Source organism: Branchiostoma floridae, chromosome 5 (genome assembly GCF_000003815.2).
Source record: "Branchiostoma floridae strain S238N-H82 chromosome 5, Bfl_VNyyK, whole genome shotgun sequence".
Lineage (NCBI taxonomy): Eukaryota > Metazoa > Chordata > Leptocardii > Amphioxiformes > Branchiostomatidae > Branchiostoma > Branchiostoma floridae.
The window spans coordinates 2,775,015-2,791,972 of record NC_049983.1 but is presented as its reverse complement, the minus strand read 5'-3'; the positions used below and the strand labels follow the sequence as shown (position 1 = coordinate 2,791,972).

At 41.2% G+C, this 16,958-nt stretch overlaps 2 protein-coding genes across 2 annotated transcripts; both read right to left on the bottom strand.

The window, feature by feature from the left end:
- Positions 1–315: 315 nt before the first annotated feature.
- Positions 316–5,078, bottom strand: LOC118415153 (kelch repeat and BTB domain-containing protein 12-like). Its single transcript, XM_035819523.1, has 5 exons — positions 4,807–5,078; positions 4,220–4,480; positions 2,969–3,108; positions 2,578–2,763; positions 316–2,355 (listed from the first exon to the last, which is right to left on the bottom strand). The coding sequence occupies exons 1-5, from the start codon at positions 5,068–5,070 to the stop codon at positions 1,467–1,469; spliced, it is 1,740 nt and encodes a 579-aa protein (XP_035675416.1). The 5' UTR covers positions 5,071–5,078; the 3' UTR covers positions 316–1,466.
- Positions 5,079–8,567: 3,489 nt separating this feature from the next.
- Positions 8,568–11,787, bottom strand: LOC118415533 (leucine-rich repeat and immunoglobulin-like domain-containing nogo receptor-interacting protein 3). Its single transcript, XM_035820207.1, has 4 exons — positions 11,767–11,787; positions 10,803–10,987; positions 9,587–9,674; positions 8,568–8,597 (listed from the first exon to the last, which is right to left on the bottom strand). Exons 1-4 carry the CDS (start codon positions 11,785–11,787, stop codon positions 8,568–8,570), a joined length of 324 nt encoding a protein of 107 aa, XP_035676100.1.
- Between the last annotated feature and the right edge of the window lie 5,171 nt (positions 11,788–16,958).

Here is a 16,958-nt window from a genome sequence, read left to right as displayed (position 1 = left end):
CCTAGACCAACCGGTCTTGAGGGCAAGGGACTATGTAGGTGGTTGTAAGTGTGATACCATTATCTCTCGAGGTGCAAGGACATGTTGTGTACTACTCACCAGATATGAATAAAAGGTTATTTCTAAACTTTCATGGCAGGTTTGGTCGGTTGATTGCCTGCATTCTATTATAGCCTACGTTGGAACTAACGTTATACCTTCCTCCGTTAACCGGTTTTCAAAGAGAGATAAGTCATAAATATTCTATCTGTGAACCTCTCCAAAGAACAATGGCCTTCAAACAGTTGACGAAAAGGATGACTCTTTGTTTCAATGATTAAGTATTTAATGTTTGAAAACATGCATAACGGTATTTTTCTTCTTTAACAGCAACAAATAGGATAAAGATTGCATGGCGCAAACCTTCCAGATCTTTGGTGTTCCTTCTTGAGGAGGCAGACCAGAGGAGGGATGCTACAAATGCACCTTAGTCGGGCCTTACATATTAAGTGATACAAAATACGATTTGATCACTCAACAGGGGAAAAATACACAGAGTCTAAAGATACAATAGATATAATGTTACAATAACTAAACGTTTTTATAAAATATAACAATATACTGTCTGCCATTGCGTGGTAAGTACTGCTGTTATAGTTCAAGACAATGTACACCACACCAAGTTAGTCATAAAACGCCTCTTATCAATAAGAAAAAAAGCAAGAGATATGTATATACCATATCAAACTGCTACATCAAAGTACAAACTGTGCCACAAGGTCTCACCCATTGTAGGGGCCTTTGGCAAAAGCCGACATCTAGCCAAATGTTAGGGTTATGCTTTTTTATTCACTGTTGTCCATGTCCTCCACAATAACACTAAAAAACGTCAGTTGTGTTATTTTTTGCTCCCATATAAAAATGATATATGAATGAGCGTGCACTTCGCAATTGTCTTCTTCAGCAAAACTCAACAATAGGATAACTATAAAGTTATGAACACATATAATGATAATTACACCTCGCAAATAACGTCTCAAATATAAAAGTAGACAAAAAAACGTTCAATTATGTGAACAATTATTGTAAAAGTTTCATAAAGGGTATATGACATCTTAACCAGGGCTGCCATATTCCTCATTCACTAACTAGATAGTGAGTAAGTAGTGTAAGAGAACCTGTAAACCAAGATGGTACATGCTTAATGATGTCTGGTAATTATTGCTGTTAGACGATATAATTAAGACACGGACATTAATGCAATCCGTTATATAGAAAGATGTCCCCGATCTAAAAGAAAGAAGCATTTCTGTTCTGTAAAATTTAGCCAAAGTAGAAAATCAAAGTAGAAAATCTAATACAACAGCTATACCATTGGAAGCACATTCGACAAAACTTGAAATCTACAGACAACTTCGTAAATCAGCCTTGCCCTGTGTATCCTTATCCTGCACGTTAATGCTGAAAAGTCTTAGAAGTGATATGTTTTATTCCCCCTTAAGATATGGCAGGTACATACGTGCCACAGGGCAATGAGAACCACGTGCTATATAAGTCTCACTAAGGTAGGTGAGAGGCAGGGTAGCCTTCAGATCTGTCCAGGTGTCAGCAGACCTGTCATACACATATACCAGGTGTTCATTTTCACCACCATTTTTACAGGTGAACCATACGTGCAGCTGGTTCTCCATTACAAAAAGACGGGGATTGACATAAATTTCACGGTTTTCTGGATTAGGCCAACCTTGCAGTTTCTGCCAGCAGTCTGACTCTGTATCGTACACCATAGTCTGGGTGAAGTAACGATCTGTGCAGAAAATCTCGGTTCCCATGGCAACTGCTGTGCTGACGTCTTCAACAGTCATTGGCGGGGTCCGCGTGCACCAACGGTCCTGGCTTGTGTCATAGAAATGTACCTCGGCGCTGGTGAGGAAATAGAGGTGCGAACCGCAGGACAATGTTGCACAGTGCCAGTATGTAGTATTCTCATGTTGCAGCTTTGAACACTCCTCCCATTGGTCTGTGTTTCGGTTGTACTTCCACATCCACACCGATCCACTTTCATCAACTTCATCGACACCAAGATAGTACAAAATCTGATCAACTTCAACAAGGTACTCACCCCAACGCCTAAAGTCATGTTTCCAGCTGTGCCATCGATATACTGATGACATACCGGCATGTTCCCACACATTCTCTGCATGGTTGTACTTATAGATAGGCAAGTGTTCATTACGGTCTCGGTCATGAGTTAGGATGTAGATGTTGTTATCACTGGTGACTGTCACTTTTACGGCGAAAGGGCAGTCTTCAGGCTTGTAACTGCAGCGGATGTAGTGGCCCTTCCGAGGGTTCATGAAGAGGAACTCTTTGGAACTGAAGAATATAGAATACACAGTAAAGTAAAGTAAATAAAATGCAACTGGAAACTCACACATTTTCCTCGTGAGGTAAGCCTTCGAAAGTAATGTTGTAGAAAAATAAAATTCAGTATGACTCTGAATAGTGTGGAGAGCATAGTGTGAGGACCTGAAAATACAGAATAACCTTGTACAAGGGTTGCAGAACTGTAATTCAAATAATGAAGTATATACTGACGACTTATTGTCCAGGCAGTCCAGCAGAACCATTTCTGTAGTCATCTTTTCTTGTACCACATTTCTGATGACCTCAGAGCTCCAAGGCTCATCCCTGACCAAGGGGTCATCCAAGATGGCTGCCATGTCGTCTGAGGTCAACAGGTTGAACCGGATGTGAGGGAGGATGCTGGGTAGGTGGTGCAGTCTGTAGGGTACAGGATAGGGGAAGATTTTTGAGGTAATCATTTTGCATCGCCGTAGAAAATGCTTGGATGATGAATCATGTGGATACTGCCATCTGTGTCATCAATCGAATCGAGTATCTATTGCCATACAATGTATCCATACAATAACCAAATGCAAAGAAAGGCACCTATATATCATAAATATATTAATATGATGACACCCGCCTGTCCTCCCTGCTGTGCTGCACCCATCTCACCACTGCCTCCCACATTGTTGACTCCTCTTTAACATCCAGCTCCTCATTGCTGATGATCTCCATCAAATTGTTCACACTCAGGCTACAGAACTCCTCACTAAAGAAAAACTGTGGATGCAAACAGTACATGATTGTACAAGGTACTGCAGAAATGTCATTTCCTTGTTCTGATATACAAAAAGCTTGATGTCTATATGACTAAACTAATCAAGAAAAGCCAGAAAATTCTAACAAATATGTAGCTTAGATGACGAAATGTTGTTCTGACACATAATAATCTAAAAAGTGTATATGGCGAATAAAAAGGAACCATGTATACTGGCCAATATAGCTGCCAATTGGCCTAACACACTGTTACATATCCAGATAGTATCACCAGGTAAGGACCACTATCACTTATGGGTCCTTGGACCGAATCAAACATCAGTGTTTCCTGGTCGTCAATCATAGTCAACAGAGCACTACAAGGAGTCAGGGAACACAACACAACACACACCAACTATGCAGGAACATGGCACAGCAGCAGTTGGTTATGTACAACAAACGACCTGTCACACATAACCAATGCAGACCAAAAAGGCTAACAAAGAGGTGTAATTGATTTTTAAAAAAAAATTAACAAAACTTTTCCAATACTATTTGTTACGTTGGGTCTATTTGCCTAGAAATATTACATTCGTTAGTACCTCATTGCAAGCTACATTTCGTGTGTTTTTGCTATTGGGTGGGCTGACTACCCACTTTTCCCAGGCAGGGACTGAGCTGTGAGGAGCGGCTGCCATTCAGTGCTAAATTGTGGTATGTCAGCAAAATACAAACGGCATTGCTATTTGGTACAATTGCCTAACCCAATATGAAGACCAGGGTTGTAGCCAGCACCCGTCCTTCCTTCCTTTGATGGAATTTTGTAGCTGGGGACTGAAAAAAATTTTGCCCATTCCGTCCTCTGAGATGAACAGAAATCAATATGTAAAGATAAAATAAAACTGTCTCCCTTGTGTAATTTTTCCCCAAAACAGATACCAGAACAGAACAGCTTAGTCCACTGGCAAAATTTACACCTCAAAATGCAGGAAATAGCATTTCAGAGGGTACAGATTTCAAAATTTTCTCGGTGAACATGCCCCCATACCCCCCTAAGAATGTCGCACCGATAGGATTCAGAATCGAAGGGACAGAAAAAAATTTCAGGCTGGCTACAACCCTGATGAAGACTAACCTCAGCAAAGTATCTGGCAATCCACTGCAAACAACGCTTCAGGACAATGTCTATGGAGAAGACTTCAGCAAACTTGTACAGGTCCAGACAGTTGGAGCACTCCACGCTCATGACCATGTAGCTGCTGCAGGTGTCTCTCACATAGTCCAGTTGGAGGAGGTCGGCTGCCTGGTACAGGGGCTGCACTTTGTCTATGGACACATGGAGGGTTCCTGAGTAGATGTAACTCAGGACCTCCCCAAAAATGTCTGTATCCAAACCCTGCGAAACAGTAGAATGTAAATATAAACATTTACCACATAAGGTTGTTGCACATATAGCATTATGTTATACAGATGTTTGTGATAACGATATGACATTCCTTAAAACTACATGTTCATAACAATAATTTGAGAACCGCAAAGTTGACCTTTAACCCTAAATACATTTTCCAAAGCGGCCAGTATTGGGAGTGACACATGAAAGGAAATTTTACCATTTGTTGATTTTATGTCAACAATGTGTTTCACCTATTTGACAAAGTCTCGATACTCTTTGCAATTTCCCTGAGTTACTCTATTCTAACACACACGTCACGCCAACCCTACCTGTAAAACAACAGTCTTCTGCCGGCTTTCCGCCATGTCACTGGTAAACATGGCCCTGAAGTAGGGGCTAGCCGTGGACAGAACAAGCCGATGGCAGGGAAACCGCCGGCCCTCGACTTCAAGGACGACATCCTGCAGTACCCCAGCCTTCTGTAAGTCACCCACAGTTCCAAGAAACCCGTGCACATAGCTCTCGTCTTGGTAGGAACGAGGACTCTGAGGACGAACTGTGCTGACGTGGGGTTCTTGGTCTGCGGCAGCCATGTTGATGATGATGGTAAGACCCGAGGGTCAAAGGGTAGATAGACTGGACAAACACTGATTACCAACATAATATAGCGGTACGGTAACAGTCGAAAGACTGTTAGAACACACACATTTTTGAAACATTCTAAGAAGTCATATTGATGTGTTTTTCTTCCGAATTAGAGTAAAGACTACACCTCGTTTCAATAACGTCGAAGCTTGCTTGTTGCGAATCGAAGGGCGACATTATGTAATAACCAATGTTCAACGCTACTAACATCTATTGCCATAATACTGCGGCTATTAATAATACCGCCAAATAGATAAGCGATGAATTGAAGGAGATCTAATTATGTCGCAACAGTAATTTCCGACATATGCACAATTTTATCTGACATCCACGTGTTCGACACATGTTAAAAAAGGCTACGATAACAGCTACGGCCGCGTGGCGCGTTGGTACACCCGATCCCTCGATCTCGGAAGTTAAGCAACGCGCGGTCCGGATAGTGCTTGGATGGGGGACCAACCAAGGACGTCCGGATTGCTGTAGCCTCACGAAGTTTTCCACGAAGTCGTCTTCCGGGAGGGACGTAAAACGGGGGTCCCGTGCTCGAGGAGGTGCCTCGACCACGTTAAACAGCCTCATTACTCATACTTGGGGTACCTACTGGCTGGCAAAATACACCAGATGATAACAAGGATTGACTGCCGTGGATGCTCCACAACCTGAAGGACACCTTTGCGGTGGTAAGGAATTCTACACGACTGCACGAAGCACTGAAGTATTCAACTGTAGACGTTTCAAACACAAGATTGAAGTCACTCTCGACCAATTCTCATGTCTGCTTAACGGCAACCAATGCTCAGCAATGTTGCGAAATAGGAATGTCGAAGGTCTCAACCAGCTGCTACCGCGCCGCGTGCCTGCGACTGGTGAGTTACGCCAAAGGACGGTTATACGTATACCCGACCGGCGGCTAAATCGACACAGACACAGATACTGAAAGAAACGCTAATCTAGCTCACCTGTACTACCTCATATACACAGGGTCATGTTCCGAATTAAATTTGACCATATGATCTGTGTTATACTTCAGTAGTCACTTTAAGTACGAAACGTTGTAATCATAACAGAGAAATCGTGATGAAATAAAGACAGGATGTCTTCCATAGCATTTTGCTATTTATTAATTTTTGTATGCAAAGTTTGTCAATCGATTTATAAAAGGCAAACGTCACAAAACATAAAGATAATAGCCATCTTGTATTATGTACATTCCACTATATAGAGCACTTATTATGCTTGACATATACGTTCTAATTAATAGCGTATTTACAAATCAGTAAAGAACAGTTGTACAACGAATTCTTATTTCAGATAGGTCTATTTGCTACTCCTGCACAGTTCGAGGGTTTCGATTCGTGCATGCAGCAATTTTCGCCCATTTCAATAAAATGGTTCTCGACCATATTGCTAGTCGTCTACAGTAGATGCAAAATGAGCGAAAATATGTCGTAATTTGGAACAAGAATTAAAAAAAGGATACTGATGTCATAGAAAGTAAAATCCAATGTCAAAGAAAAAGATGTGAAAGAACAAAAATGCTGTTCGCTTATAATAGCATACTCTGTGTGTTCGGTCATTTTTTCAACCTTACTGACCACGTGCATTAGATAACGAGGCCAAATGTTCCACCAACCTTTTTTCTAAGTAAGTTCACATTAGTTTTTAGCTTCCAAGGGGATGTCATCAATATAATCAAATCAACATGGCTTTACTTAAAAAGAACTTACTTTACCTTGCTAACATTACACCTACAATCCCTCAAAGTTAAGGCAGCATTTATGCGTTGTTGATGACATATTGTTGAACCATTTCATTGTTTTGAACAATGAAACTTGATAGGATGTCAATGTTTCATCCTACCAAGTTTCATCAAATTCTTGATCTGTGATAAACCGTAATTTCCAACGCAAGAAATTGGACATGCCAAACATTTTCGCCTGACCAACTCCATTCTTTGTTCAGTTCATTGTGCATCACGTGATATCACAGAAGCTATGGATGGCTCATTCCTTCTCAAAGACTGGAGTTTGTCAGTCGAAAATTCAAGTAAGTCCAATTTTTTTGCTGGAAGGTACAGTTAACTTGAACTAGAGTGGGCTTTCCAACACAGATAAACTTTAAAGTTACATTTCAGTGCACATTCTTTTTGGATAGTCCGTTTTCTAGACAAGCCTTAGCGGGACCTACAGAGGTTAGAAGATGTAGCTGCGTCGCCTTCGTCCTTCCCATAGATAAACTGAGAAGCATCGTGTGCGGATTTTTCTTTCTTATACATTGACTAAACAGCAGCAGATGCCTCCCTCATATACCTATTTAGACCCACCTCAGAGGACATATAGAGGTTAGCAGTTGTAGCTGCTACGCCTTTGTCCTTCCCATAGATTAACTGAGAGTTACCTTGTACAGCTTTCTTACTCTTTTACATAAATTTAGCTAAACAGCAGCAGATGCTTCTCTCTTATTCTTTTTTAGACTCATCTCAGATGACCTATAAAGGCTACCAGTTGTAGCTGCTTCGCCTTTGTCCTTCCCATAGATTAACTGAGAATCACCTTGTACTGCTTTTGTATGCTTACACATTTTCTGAACAGCAGCAGATGCATCTTTCTTATTCCCTTGGTCGTAGAGGAATTTAGAAGAAGCATATTTTGTTTTCTCATCATCATACTCAGGAACGTCCGTTTCATCTTCAATATCATCGGATATTATTTCTTCAACATTATTGCCATGCATACCAATGTGATGTACACCCATTAAATTAGGAGATACTGCTTTCTCTCCGTCTTCATACATATTTATGTGCTTCGTTTTTGCAAAATAACCTGGTACTTCGTCTACATTGCCATCTGTGTGTAACCCAGACACAGAATCAGCTGTCAGAACTTCATCGTCATTTGTGTCTGGGTCAGACAAGGATTCCACTGGTACTTCTTCGTTGTCGTTTTCATGTACATATGTGTGTAACCCAGACACAGAAATCTCTGTCAAAACTTCGTCGTCACTTTCATACACGTCTGTGTCTGGCTCAGTTACGGAATCCACAGGTACTACGTCGTTGTCGTTTTCATAGACGTTTCCGTGTAATCCAGATACAGAATCAGCTGTTAAAACTTCGTCGTCATTTTCATACACATTTGTGTCTGGTTCAGATATAGGAACAGATAGTACTACTTCATCATCGTTTTCATACACGTTTGTGTCTGGCTCACTTACGGAATCCACAGGCACTACTTCGCTGTCGTTTTCATACACGTTTGCGTGTAATCCAGATACAGAATCAACTGTCAAAACGTCATCGTCATTTTCATACACGTTTGTGTCTGGCTCACTTACGGAATCCACAGGCACTACTTCGCTGTCGTTTTCATACACGTTTGCGTGTAATCCAGATACAGAATCAACTGTCAAAACGTCATCGTCATTTTCATACACGTTTGTGTCTGGCTCACTTACGGAATCCACAGGCACTACTTCGCTGTCGTTTTCATACACGTTTGCGTGTAATCCAGATACAGAATCAACTGTCAAAACGTCATCGTCATTTTCATACACGTTTGTATCTGGCTCACTTGCGGAATCTACTGGTACTACTTCGTTGTCGTTTTCATACACGTTTGTGTGTAACCCAAATACAGTGATAGATTGTGATACTCCTTGGACCACAGATGTACTTGGGCCTCCTAAATTATTGGTACTCGTTCCAACAGTGCCTCTCAGTCCCCCCTGCCCTTCTGAGCCATAGTTGCTAACGTTGACAACATATAAACCGGCTGGAAATCTTACTGATACCAAAGGAGGAGTTTTGGTACATTGCTTATAGAAAATTGCAACGACAGAAAAACATATGAGCAGGGTCCTAGCAACACCAATGGAAATAAACATAGAAATAGAGAAGAGTGTCCAGTCAGCATCGCTGTCTGTGTTGTCTGAAGCACGTGTAACGGATATTGAGGTGTATTCTGATGAAAGCATTCGAAAGCCAGCAACCAGATTGAGTGTACCTGACGTGGAGCCGACAGGACTTGTTGCGATACAGATGTACAAACCAGTATCTGCTGCAGTAACATTGGTTATAGTGATGGTACCATTCACAGCCAACGCCACCCTCCCACCTGACTCAACAGTTACATTCCATCCAGATGGAAGGGTGACTGTGATGTCTGGGGTTGGAACTCCCGAAACTTCACACATCAGAACGAGTGTTTCCCCCATCAACAATGTACTGTTGCCAGATACCACTTCAAACCTCACAAGACTAGCTTCTTCACAGATCAGATCTTCAGGGTGTATATCTTTAAGCATTTGTCCCCTAAACCTGCCGGGCTCTTTACATTTGATTTGATTTTGAAGCATCTTTTTGGTCATATTTTGCCTGAAAGGAACCATCCTACAGTCACACTGCCATGGGTTATTCTCAAGGTTTACAGCTTTTATTGGCATCAGGTCATTATATCCCGACAATACCTTAAGTTGATTTTTATTCAGAAGCAGCTTCTTGAGTTTGGGAAGGTTTGAAAACACACCGGTCTGAATGTTGCTCAGGTGATTGGAGCTCATGTTCAAACAGTTGAGCTGGGTTAAGTTTACAAATGCACCAGGCAGAATATAAGTTATCTGGTTGGAGGACACATACAAAGTTTCAAGCGGTGGTAGATTAGAAAATGACCCAGATTGAATGCAAGTTAGCTGGTTTGAGGATAAGTCCAACCAGCTAAGATGTTGTAGATTAGCAAATAACCCAGGTTGAATGTTGTTTATCTGGTTGGAGGACAGGTCCATTTCCTCAAGCAGGGGTAGATTTGAAAACGTCCCAGGTTGAATGCAAATTAGCTGGTTCGAGGATACGTGCAACCAGCTAAGATGTTGTAGAATAACAAATAACCCAGGTTGAATGTTATTTATCCGGTTGGAGGACAGGTCCAAATCGTAAAGCAGGGGTAGATGTGAAAATGACCCAGGTTGAATGTTCTCTATCTGATTGGAGGCCAGGTGCAACGCGTTTAGATTGAGTAGATTTGAAAATGACCCAGGTTGAATGTCATTAATCTGATTGGAGACCAGATACAATAAGTCTAGCTTGGGTAGATTTGAAAATGACCCAGGTTGAATGGTATTTATCTGGTTAGAGGACAGGTCCAACTCGTAAAGTAGGGGTAGATTTGAAAATATCCCAGGTTGAATGTTGTTTATCTGGTTGGAGGACAGGTTCAATTCCTCAAGCTGGGGTAGATTTGAAAACGTCCTAGGTTTAATGAAACTTAGCTGGTTGGAGGACAGATCCAACTCTTGAAGCCGAAGTAGATTTGAAAATGACCCGGGCTTAATGTTGTTTATCTGGTTGGAGGACAGGTCCAAGGAGACAACCTTGGGTAGAGTTGAGAATGACCCAGGATAAATGCAAGTTGTCTGGTTGGAGGACATGTACAGGTACAAACCGGAAACTTGAAGTAAACTATGAAATGACCCAGGTTTAATACTGTTTATATGGTTGGAGGACAGATCCAACACGTCAAGCCTGGGTAGATTTGAAAATGACCCAGGTTGAGTGTCATTTATCTGATTGGAGGCCAGGTCTAAGGAGAGAAGCTTAGGTAGATTTGATAATGACCCAGGATGAATGCAAGTTATCTGGTTCGAGGACAGATACAACAATTTAAGTCGTGATAGATTAGAAAATGACCCAGGTTGAATGTTGTTTATCTTGTTGCAGGCCAGGTCCAAGGAAAGAAGGTTTGGTAGATTTGAGAATGACCCAGGATTAATGCAAGTTATCTGGTTCGAGGACAGATGCAACCATTTAAGTCGTGATAGATTAGAAAATGACCCAGGTTGAATGGTATCTATCTGGTTAGAGGACAGGTCCAACTTGTAAAGTAGGGGTAGATTTGAAAATATCCCAGGTTGAATGTCATTTATCTTATTGAAGGCCAGGTCCAACCTATAAAGCTCGGGTAAAATTGAAAATGTACAACTCTGAAAATTGGCTATATCATTTCTACGTAAGTTAATCCCTGTTAGATTTGTGTACCTAGAGAAGTCAGAGTTATTCAAGGATACAATAGCGTTACCCGCTAAGTCAAGAGTAACGATGGTTGTGGGAAGATCTTGAGGAACACTCCAGAGGTCTATGTACATGCAGTAACAGGATGATAGACAGCTGTCACATGGCGTGGATGGTCCACTTTCCTTTAAGATCATCAACAGAAGAATCAGACGTATCGCCAGTCTGTTAGACATGTTCTGTCTGAAAAGAAGAGAAATATCGTGTATATGTTATATTGCGTACTTAACCAGGCCTACAGACTACCCTTGGTTATAGGCCACGGACTAGTCCGTCCATCTGTTGCGGTGCTGGGCCATGCATCTATACCAGCGAGTCGCGGAGATATACTAGTAGTCGAAAAAAATACAGGAGCGGCTCTGTATTTTTTGCGACTACTAGTATATCTCCGCGACTCGACCTCTGATTGGAGAGTACTTAATAGTATCAGAGATTGGTTATACTATTATCTCTGATACTATTAAGATCATTGGCCAAGAACCACGTAAGGCCTATAGGAAGGTTAAAGAAGCAGTCCACATCGAGTTGGAAGGTGCGAAGCTGAACCGCAACGATGGCTGGAAGCTGCCCAAGTCCTACTTACCCCTTCTCCGCAAGGAGGCATGGGTAAGGGGCAGAAGACCCACGCAAGTCTCGACCTAGTTCTCGCAAATCTCACGAGAACTAGGTCACTCCGTGATCAAGATGGACTGATAGCCATCGAAAATTTGGAGGTACGTCTGTCTACCTTTAAATAGCAGTCACTGATTGATGAAAATTCTATTAACTGTGTACTAACGTGACTAATTAATCTCTTCAACGATATCACTAATAGTGATCTAAATAAACCAACAAACAGGGTTAAGTTCTAAGGGGAGTGAAATAGCCCATCAATCCTCCCTCAACTGAGACGGGGGCCGATATAGTATATACCGCTTTCGAATGTCAGACACTTCGGCACATGGACACTTCGGCCCCCTGGCAATCAGGACACTTCGGCCCCAAGCCGAGGACACTTCGGCCCCAAGCCGAGGACACTTCGGCCCCAAGCCGAGGACACTTCGGCCCCGAGTCCAGTCCATGATAGTTATCTAACACGTAGCCCGAGTTGATTAAATCACGTATAATGTTAGAACGTATGATTGTACAGTATATCATATAGTGTTCTCCTGTCTACTCGAGAAAATCGCCATTAGTGATTAAGCCTTTTTGCGTTTCCGGGGCATGAAGATCCCTTTTTGCTCCGGTTTTCTGCACGACCCTAGCTTCCCTGAAGTCTTACCTATTGCGATGTGGAGTTAACAGTCCTAAGTACTCCACAACGCGACCTGTTACAGATATTTTTTTACCGTTCTACTTTGCCGAAACGCAGGAAGTACCAAGTGACGTTGTCTGACAAAGAAACGCGGTCTCTATTGAAAATCAAGTTGATTGCCGAAATGCCTTTCGGTCACACAACAAAGTACAACCTGCAAGTTCAAGTTGTCTGACAAAGAAACGCAGCCTATACTGAGAATCATCTTGATTTTACAGTAGAGCGCCAGTGTTGGCTGTTTTAGATGTAACTGTGGTAGGTATGTGTGTTTGCTATCATGTTTCAAGACTTATTTATTTGTTTCAAGAATCCATGCTCAATATGTTTTATCGTTGCGTTTCAAATAGCGTTTCGATTAATGTGTACATTGCAAAGCATGCCCACGCACATAAGAACTAGCGTGGCCGAAGTGTCTCTGAGCCTGGGCCGAAGTGTCCTCGGCCTGGGGCCGAAGTGTCCTGGACTTGGGTCCGAAGTGTCCGGGCCGAAGTGTCCATGTGCCGAACTGTCCTGATATCCCGCTTTCCAAGCACCTTTGACCCAATGGCTGTCAGTCATCTTCCGATCTGGATGTGTGACATAGGCTTTGGATGATTTCAACTTGATAAGGATCAGATGTCTGATCGAAAGCTTGTAAGTTAGCGCTTTATTTTGCGCATGGATTTAAAGTGTAAAATTGTATGATAATGTTCATTACCGTCACAGATGAACTCACATTCGAATGTAAGATATCTATAATGTATCACTCGAAAAGGTTGTTATCATTTGGCAAAGGTAGGGATCATGTTAATTAGTGTCTGTTAATGCTTCATGAATTACATACTTGACGTGTATATGGTGTATGAAAGTATCATAGAAACACTAATTACAGGTCTTCTTCAATGATAACTCAAATTATCAGTATGCAAATTAAGTCATGATCTCCATGTCATTTTGTATGCCTTTGTATAAACTACCGAATATCATGGAAATCTTATTTAGTTATCCTTCATTGACATAAACGGCACTGCAGTTCAAGAACAAGCTATAAACCTGTATAATGGAAAGGATGTTTAAACAAGGCTTCATATAAGCACAAACCAGAATTTAAATATTTTAAGATTGAAATATAGGCCAGTACTTTTATGAAGAACTCATCTTGAAAAATTCTTGGCCTCCAGAAAGTCACAAGGGTATTCTTTGTTATCTAAAGAAAACGGGCTATCCAACTCAAACTCCGAGGAAAGCTAGCCGTAGGAAATAAACCTCACCTGATATTTTTGAGCCTCTACTGTAAAAATCAACTGTGACGTCTGCCCATCAACGTACCCCGGTCAGTGTTAACTTAAAAGTCAGTCTTACTTACTTTCCTCCCGATGGTTAACATTCTAAGTAATTGAAAGGTAGGCTAAGCTTAGCTGCTGCTCAAGGGTATGTAAATGGACCTGATCGGTTAGGTCTGAAAATCGGTTCAAAACGGACCCCACTCGAATGGTTTGTAGGTTCAGTCCGATGGTAGAATATCTTCAATGTCTCGCGTTGACGAGGAACAATGAAAAAATCGCCGGATTCTGGGGTACGATCTACTACTATCTGTCAACTGTTGGCTCACATACGTACAGGCGTGCACGACACTCCGTCTGTTCACCACTGCACTCTCAACTGTACTGGCAGGTGTAGTGTATAAGGGTGTGGTCTGTCTGGACTAGTTATCGGTGCATTTACCACAACACGTTGCACATCAATGGATGGTCCAATCCAGGTTAAGCCTGTTAAGGCTCTACATTCCATGTACTTTGTCTTGGAACATTTTGATGTTTACCTTTCTGGTAAGACAAAAATGAAATGAGAGGAAACTTTGCTTTCATCCATAAGTCTCGCTCTAGCTCAGAATGTAGACAAAATTGTTTTGCGGATGACTGTGTACAACCACACCCACCCTACACTTGCTGAAGCTTTTTACAAAGAAATGCATGTTTTGACATAATGAATCAATGAATGTGCGTTGTGTTGTTGTATAATATTCATTCAGAGACTATCAATATTTCTGTCTGATAAAGTTGATCATGACGAAAGTGACCCTTTAGTTACCAACAACAATCAAAGGTCATAGTTTTAAGGTCTTATCGAGTCTTCCTTTCAAATAGAAAAGACAACGAACTGATGCAAACATCTGTAAGTTAACTCCCTCAGAGTTAGAAATACGTTTTAAAGCCCTAATACCTAAGCTAGACCAAGGTACTATAAGGATTTCAGACCACTAAAAAAGGACCGCCTGGCGAAAAGATAAGACCCTAAGTATGCAGCGTAGGGGTGGTAGAAGATGAATACCATTTTGTGTAAGACTGTCCTTTTTTACAATAACTAAGAAAAAAGTACATTTCGCCATTTTATACAAAATATTCGGACCCTCAAAAGTCCATAGAAATCATGAGTGGTTGTACAATCCTCCTCACCAGACAGTTAGAAAAATTTATCCATATACAATTACCATTATATATGAGAGAAAGACAAATGGATGATTCGTCAATGTAAAGCATTATGTAAGTTGTCATTGTCTAATATTGTTTTTACTATTGTTTCCCATATTGTTTCCTTTTATCGTTGATGTTGCATTTTGTGTTGGTTCCTAAAGACATATGTTGTCTGAAAAGCAAAGAATAAAGTTCCATGTTACAAGATGAAGACGTATGAAAGGACGTCAAAAAGAAGCCGGAGACTAGATCATATTATAGAGCTTAAGAAAAAAAAATTATCCTCCGGTGGAAAGTTGACTACAGGGGTCTTCTTCTTTATCCTTAAAGAAGAACAGGGCCTATTCAACTCAAACTCCGAGGACAGCTAGCTGTAGGAAAGAAACCTCACCTGATATTTTCGAGCCTCCACTGTAAAGCTTAACTGTGATGTATGCCCATCAACGTAGCCCGATCAGTTTTTAAAAGTCAGTCTTACTTTCCTCGCCAGGGTTCTAAGATATAAAAAGGTAGGCTAACCTGATGTAAGGTATCTTTCTCTCGGTAAATAGGCCTGGCTGATACTCGCGGATAGGTGAAATGGACCGGATCGGTTACGTCTGAATATCGGTTCAAAACGGACCCCACTCGAATCGTTCGAAGGTTCAGTCCGATGGTTTGAAGTTCCTCGCATTGAAGAGGAACAATGAAAAAAATCGCTGGAGTCTGGGGTACGATCTACTACTATATGACAACTGTGTGGCTCACATACGTACAGGCGTACACGACACTCCGTCTGTTCACCACTGCACTCTCAACTGTACTCGTAGGTGTAGCGTATAAGGGTGTAGTCTGTCTAGACTAGTTATCGGTGCAGGTGTCACCACACGTTGCACATCAATGGATGGTCAAATCCGACTTAAGCCGGTTAAGGCTTTATATTTCATGTACTTTATCTTGCAACATTTTGATGTTTATCTTTCAGGAAAGACAAAAGACAAAATGAAAAGATACGTTGCTTTCATCCATAAGTCTCTCTCTAGCTCAGAATGTAGACAAAATTGTATTGCGGATGACTGTGTCCACCACCACACTCTTGCTGAAACTTTTTACGAAGAAATGCATGTTTTGACTCATGTTAGATACAGTTTGAATCAATGTATGTGCGTTGTGTTGTTGTATTAGAGTCATTCAGAGACTATCATTATTTCTCTGACATACTTGACGAAAGTGACCATTTAGTTAACAACAAAGTTCATAGTTTTAACCCTATTCAGACCGGGGGGGGGGCTTTTGAGGCCCGCGCCTACTTTGATGTCCTATAACGCCAGAACGGCTTACGCTAGGGCCACCAAATTTGGTGCGTTTTCCTAAAATATTGTTGGCAACAATTTCACGAAGTTTGACAAATTTTCCATATTTTCGTGTTGCCATGGCAACCGTTTGTTGACAGGCTGTTTTGCCAAAAATCACTATTTTTGGTTCTAACAATGTATTTTTCACATTTATTTGCTATATTACTGCTATTTTGTTACATAAATAAAATCTTATATTATCTAGCATATCTTTCATAATTATACATGCATAAATTATGCTAATTTGATGACGTCATCGGCCCAAAATCCAAGATGGCGGACCGTATGGCCAGATCAAGAATAACGAGCTAATTATCCCTTAAAATTTATAACTACCTGGTATTTTTTCATCAAAAACCATCTAAATGAATGAATTAAGTCTATTTCCATTGCCCTTTGTGATTATTTGTTGCAAAAAAAGTATTTTTAAAAATTCAAGGTGGTGGATATAATATGGCGGAGCCCAACTGGTATCTTAGATGTGTATGACGTCATTTTATGACGTCATTTTGACGTCATTGATGTTGCTATTGGCAACGCAAGTCGTAATAAACATTATTATTCTGTTATCTGCACTTGTTGTTACATTTTTGTTACATTTTTGTAGAATAACTTACGGCACGTCGTTTTAGAGTTATAGGACTTCAAAGTGGAGGGCCTCAAAAGCCCCCCCCCCCACAACCCCCCCCCCCCC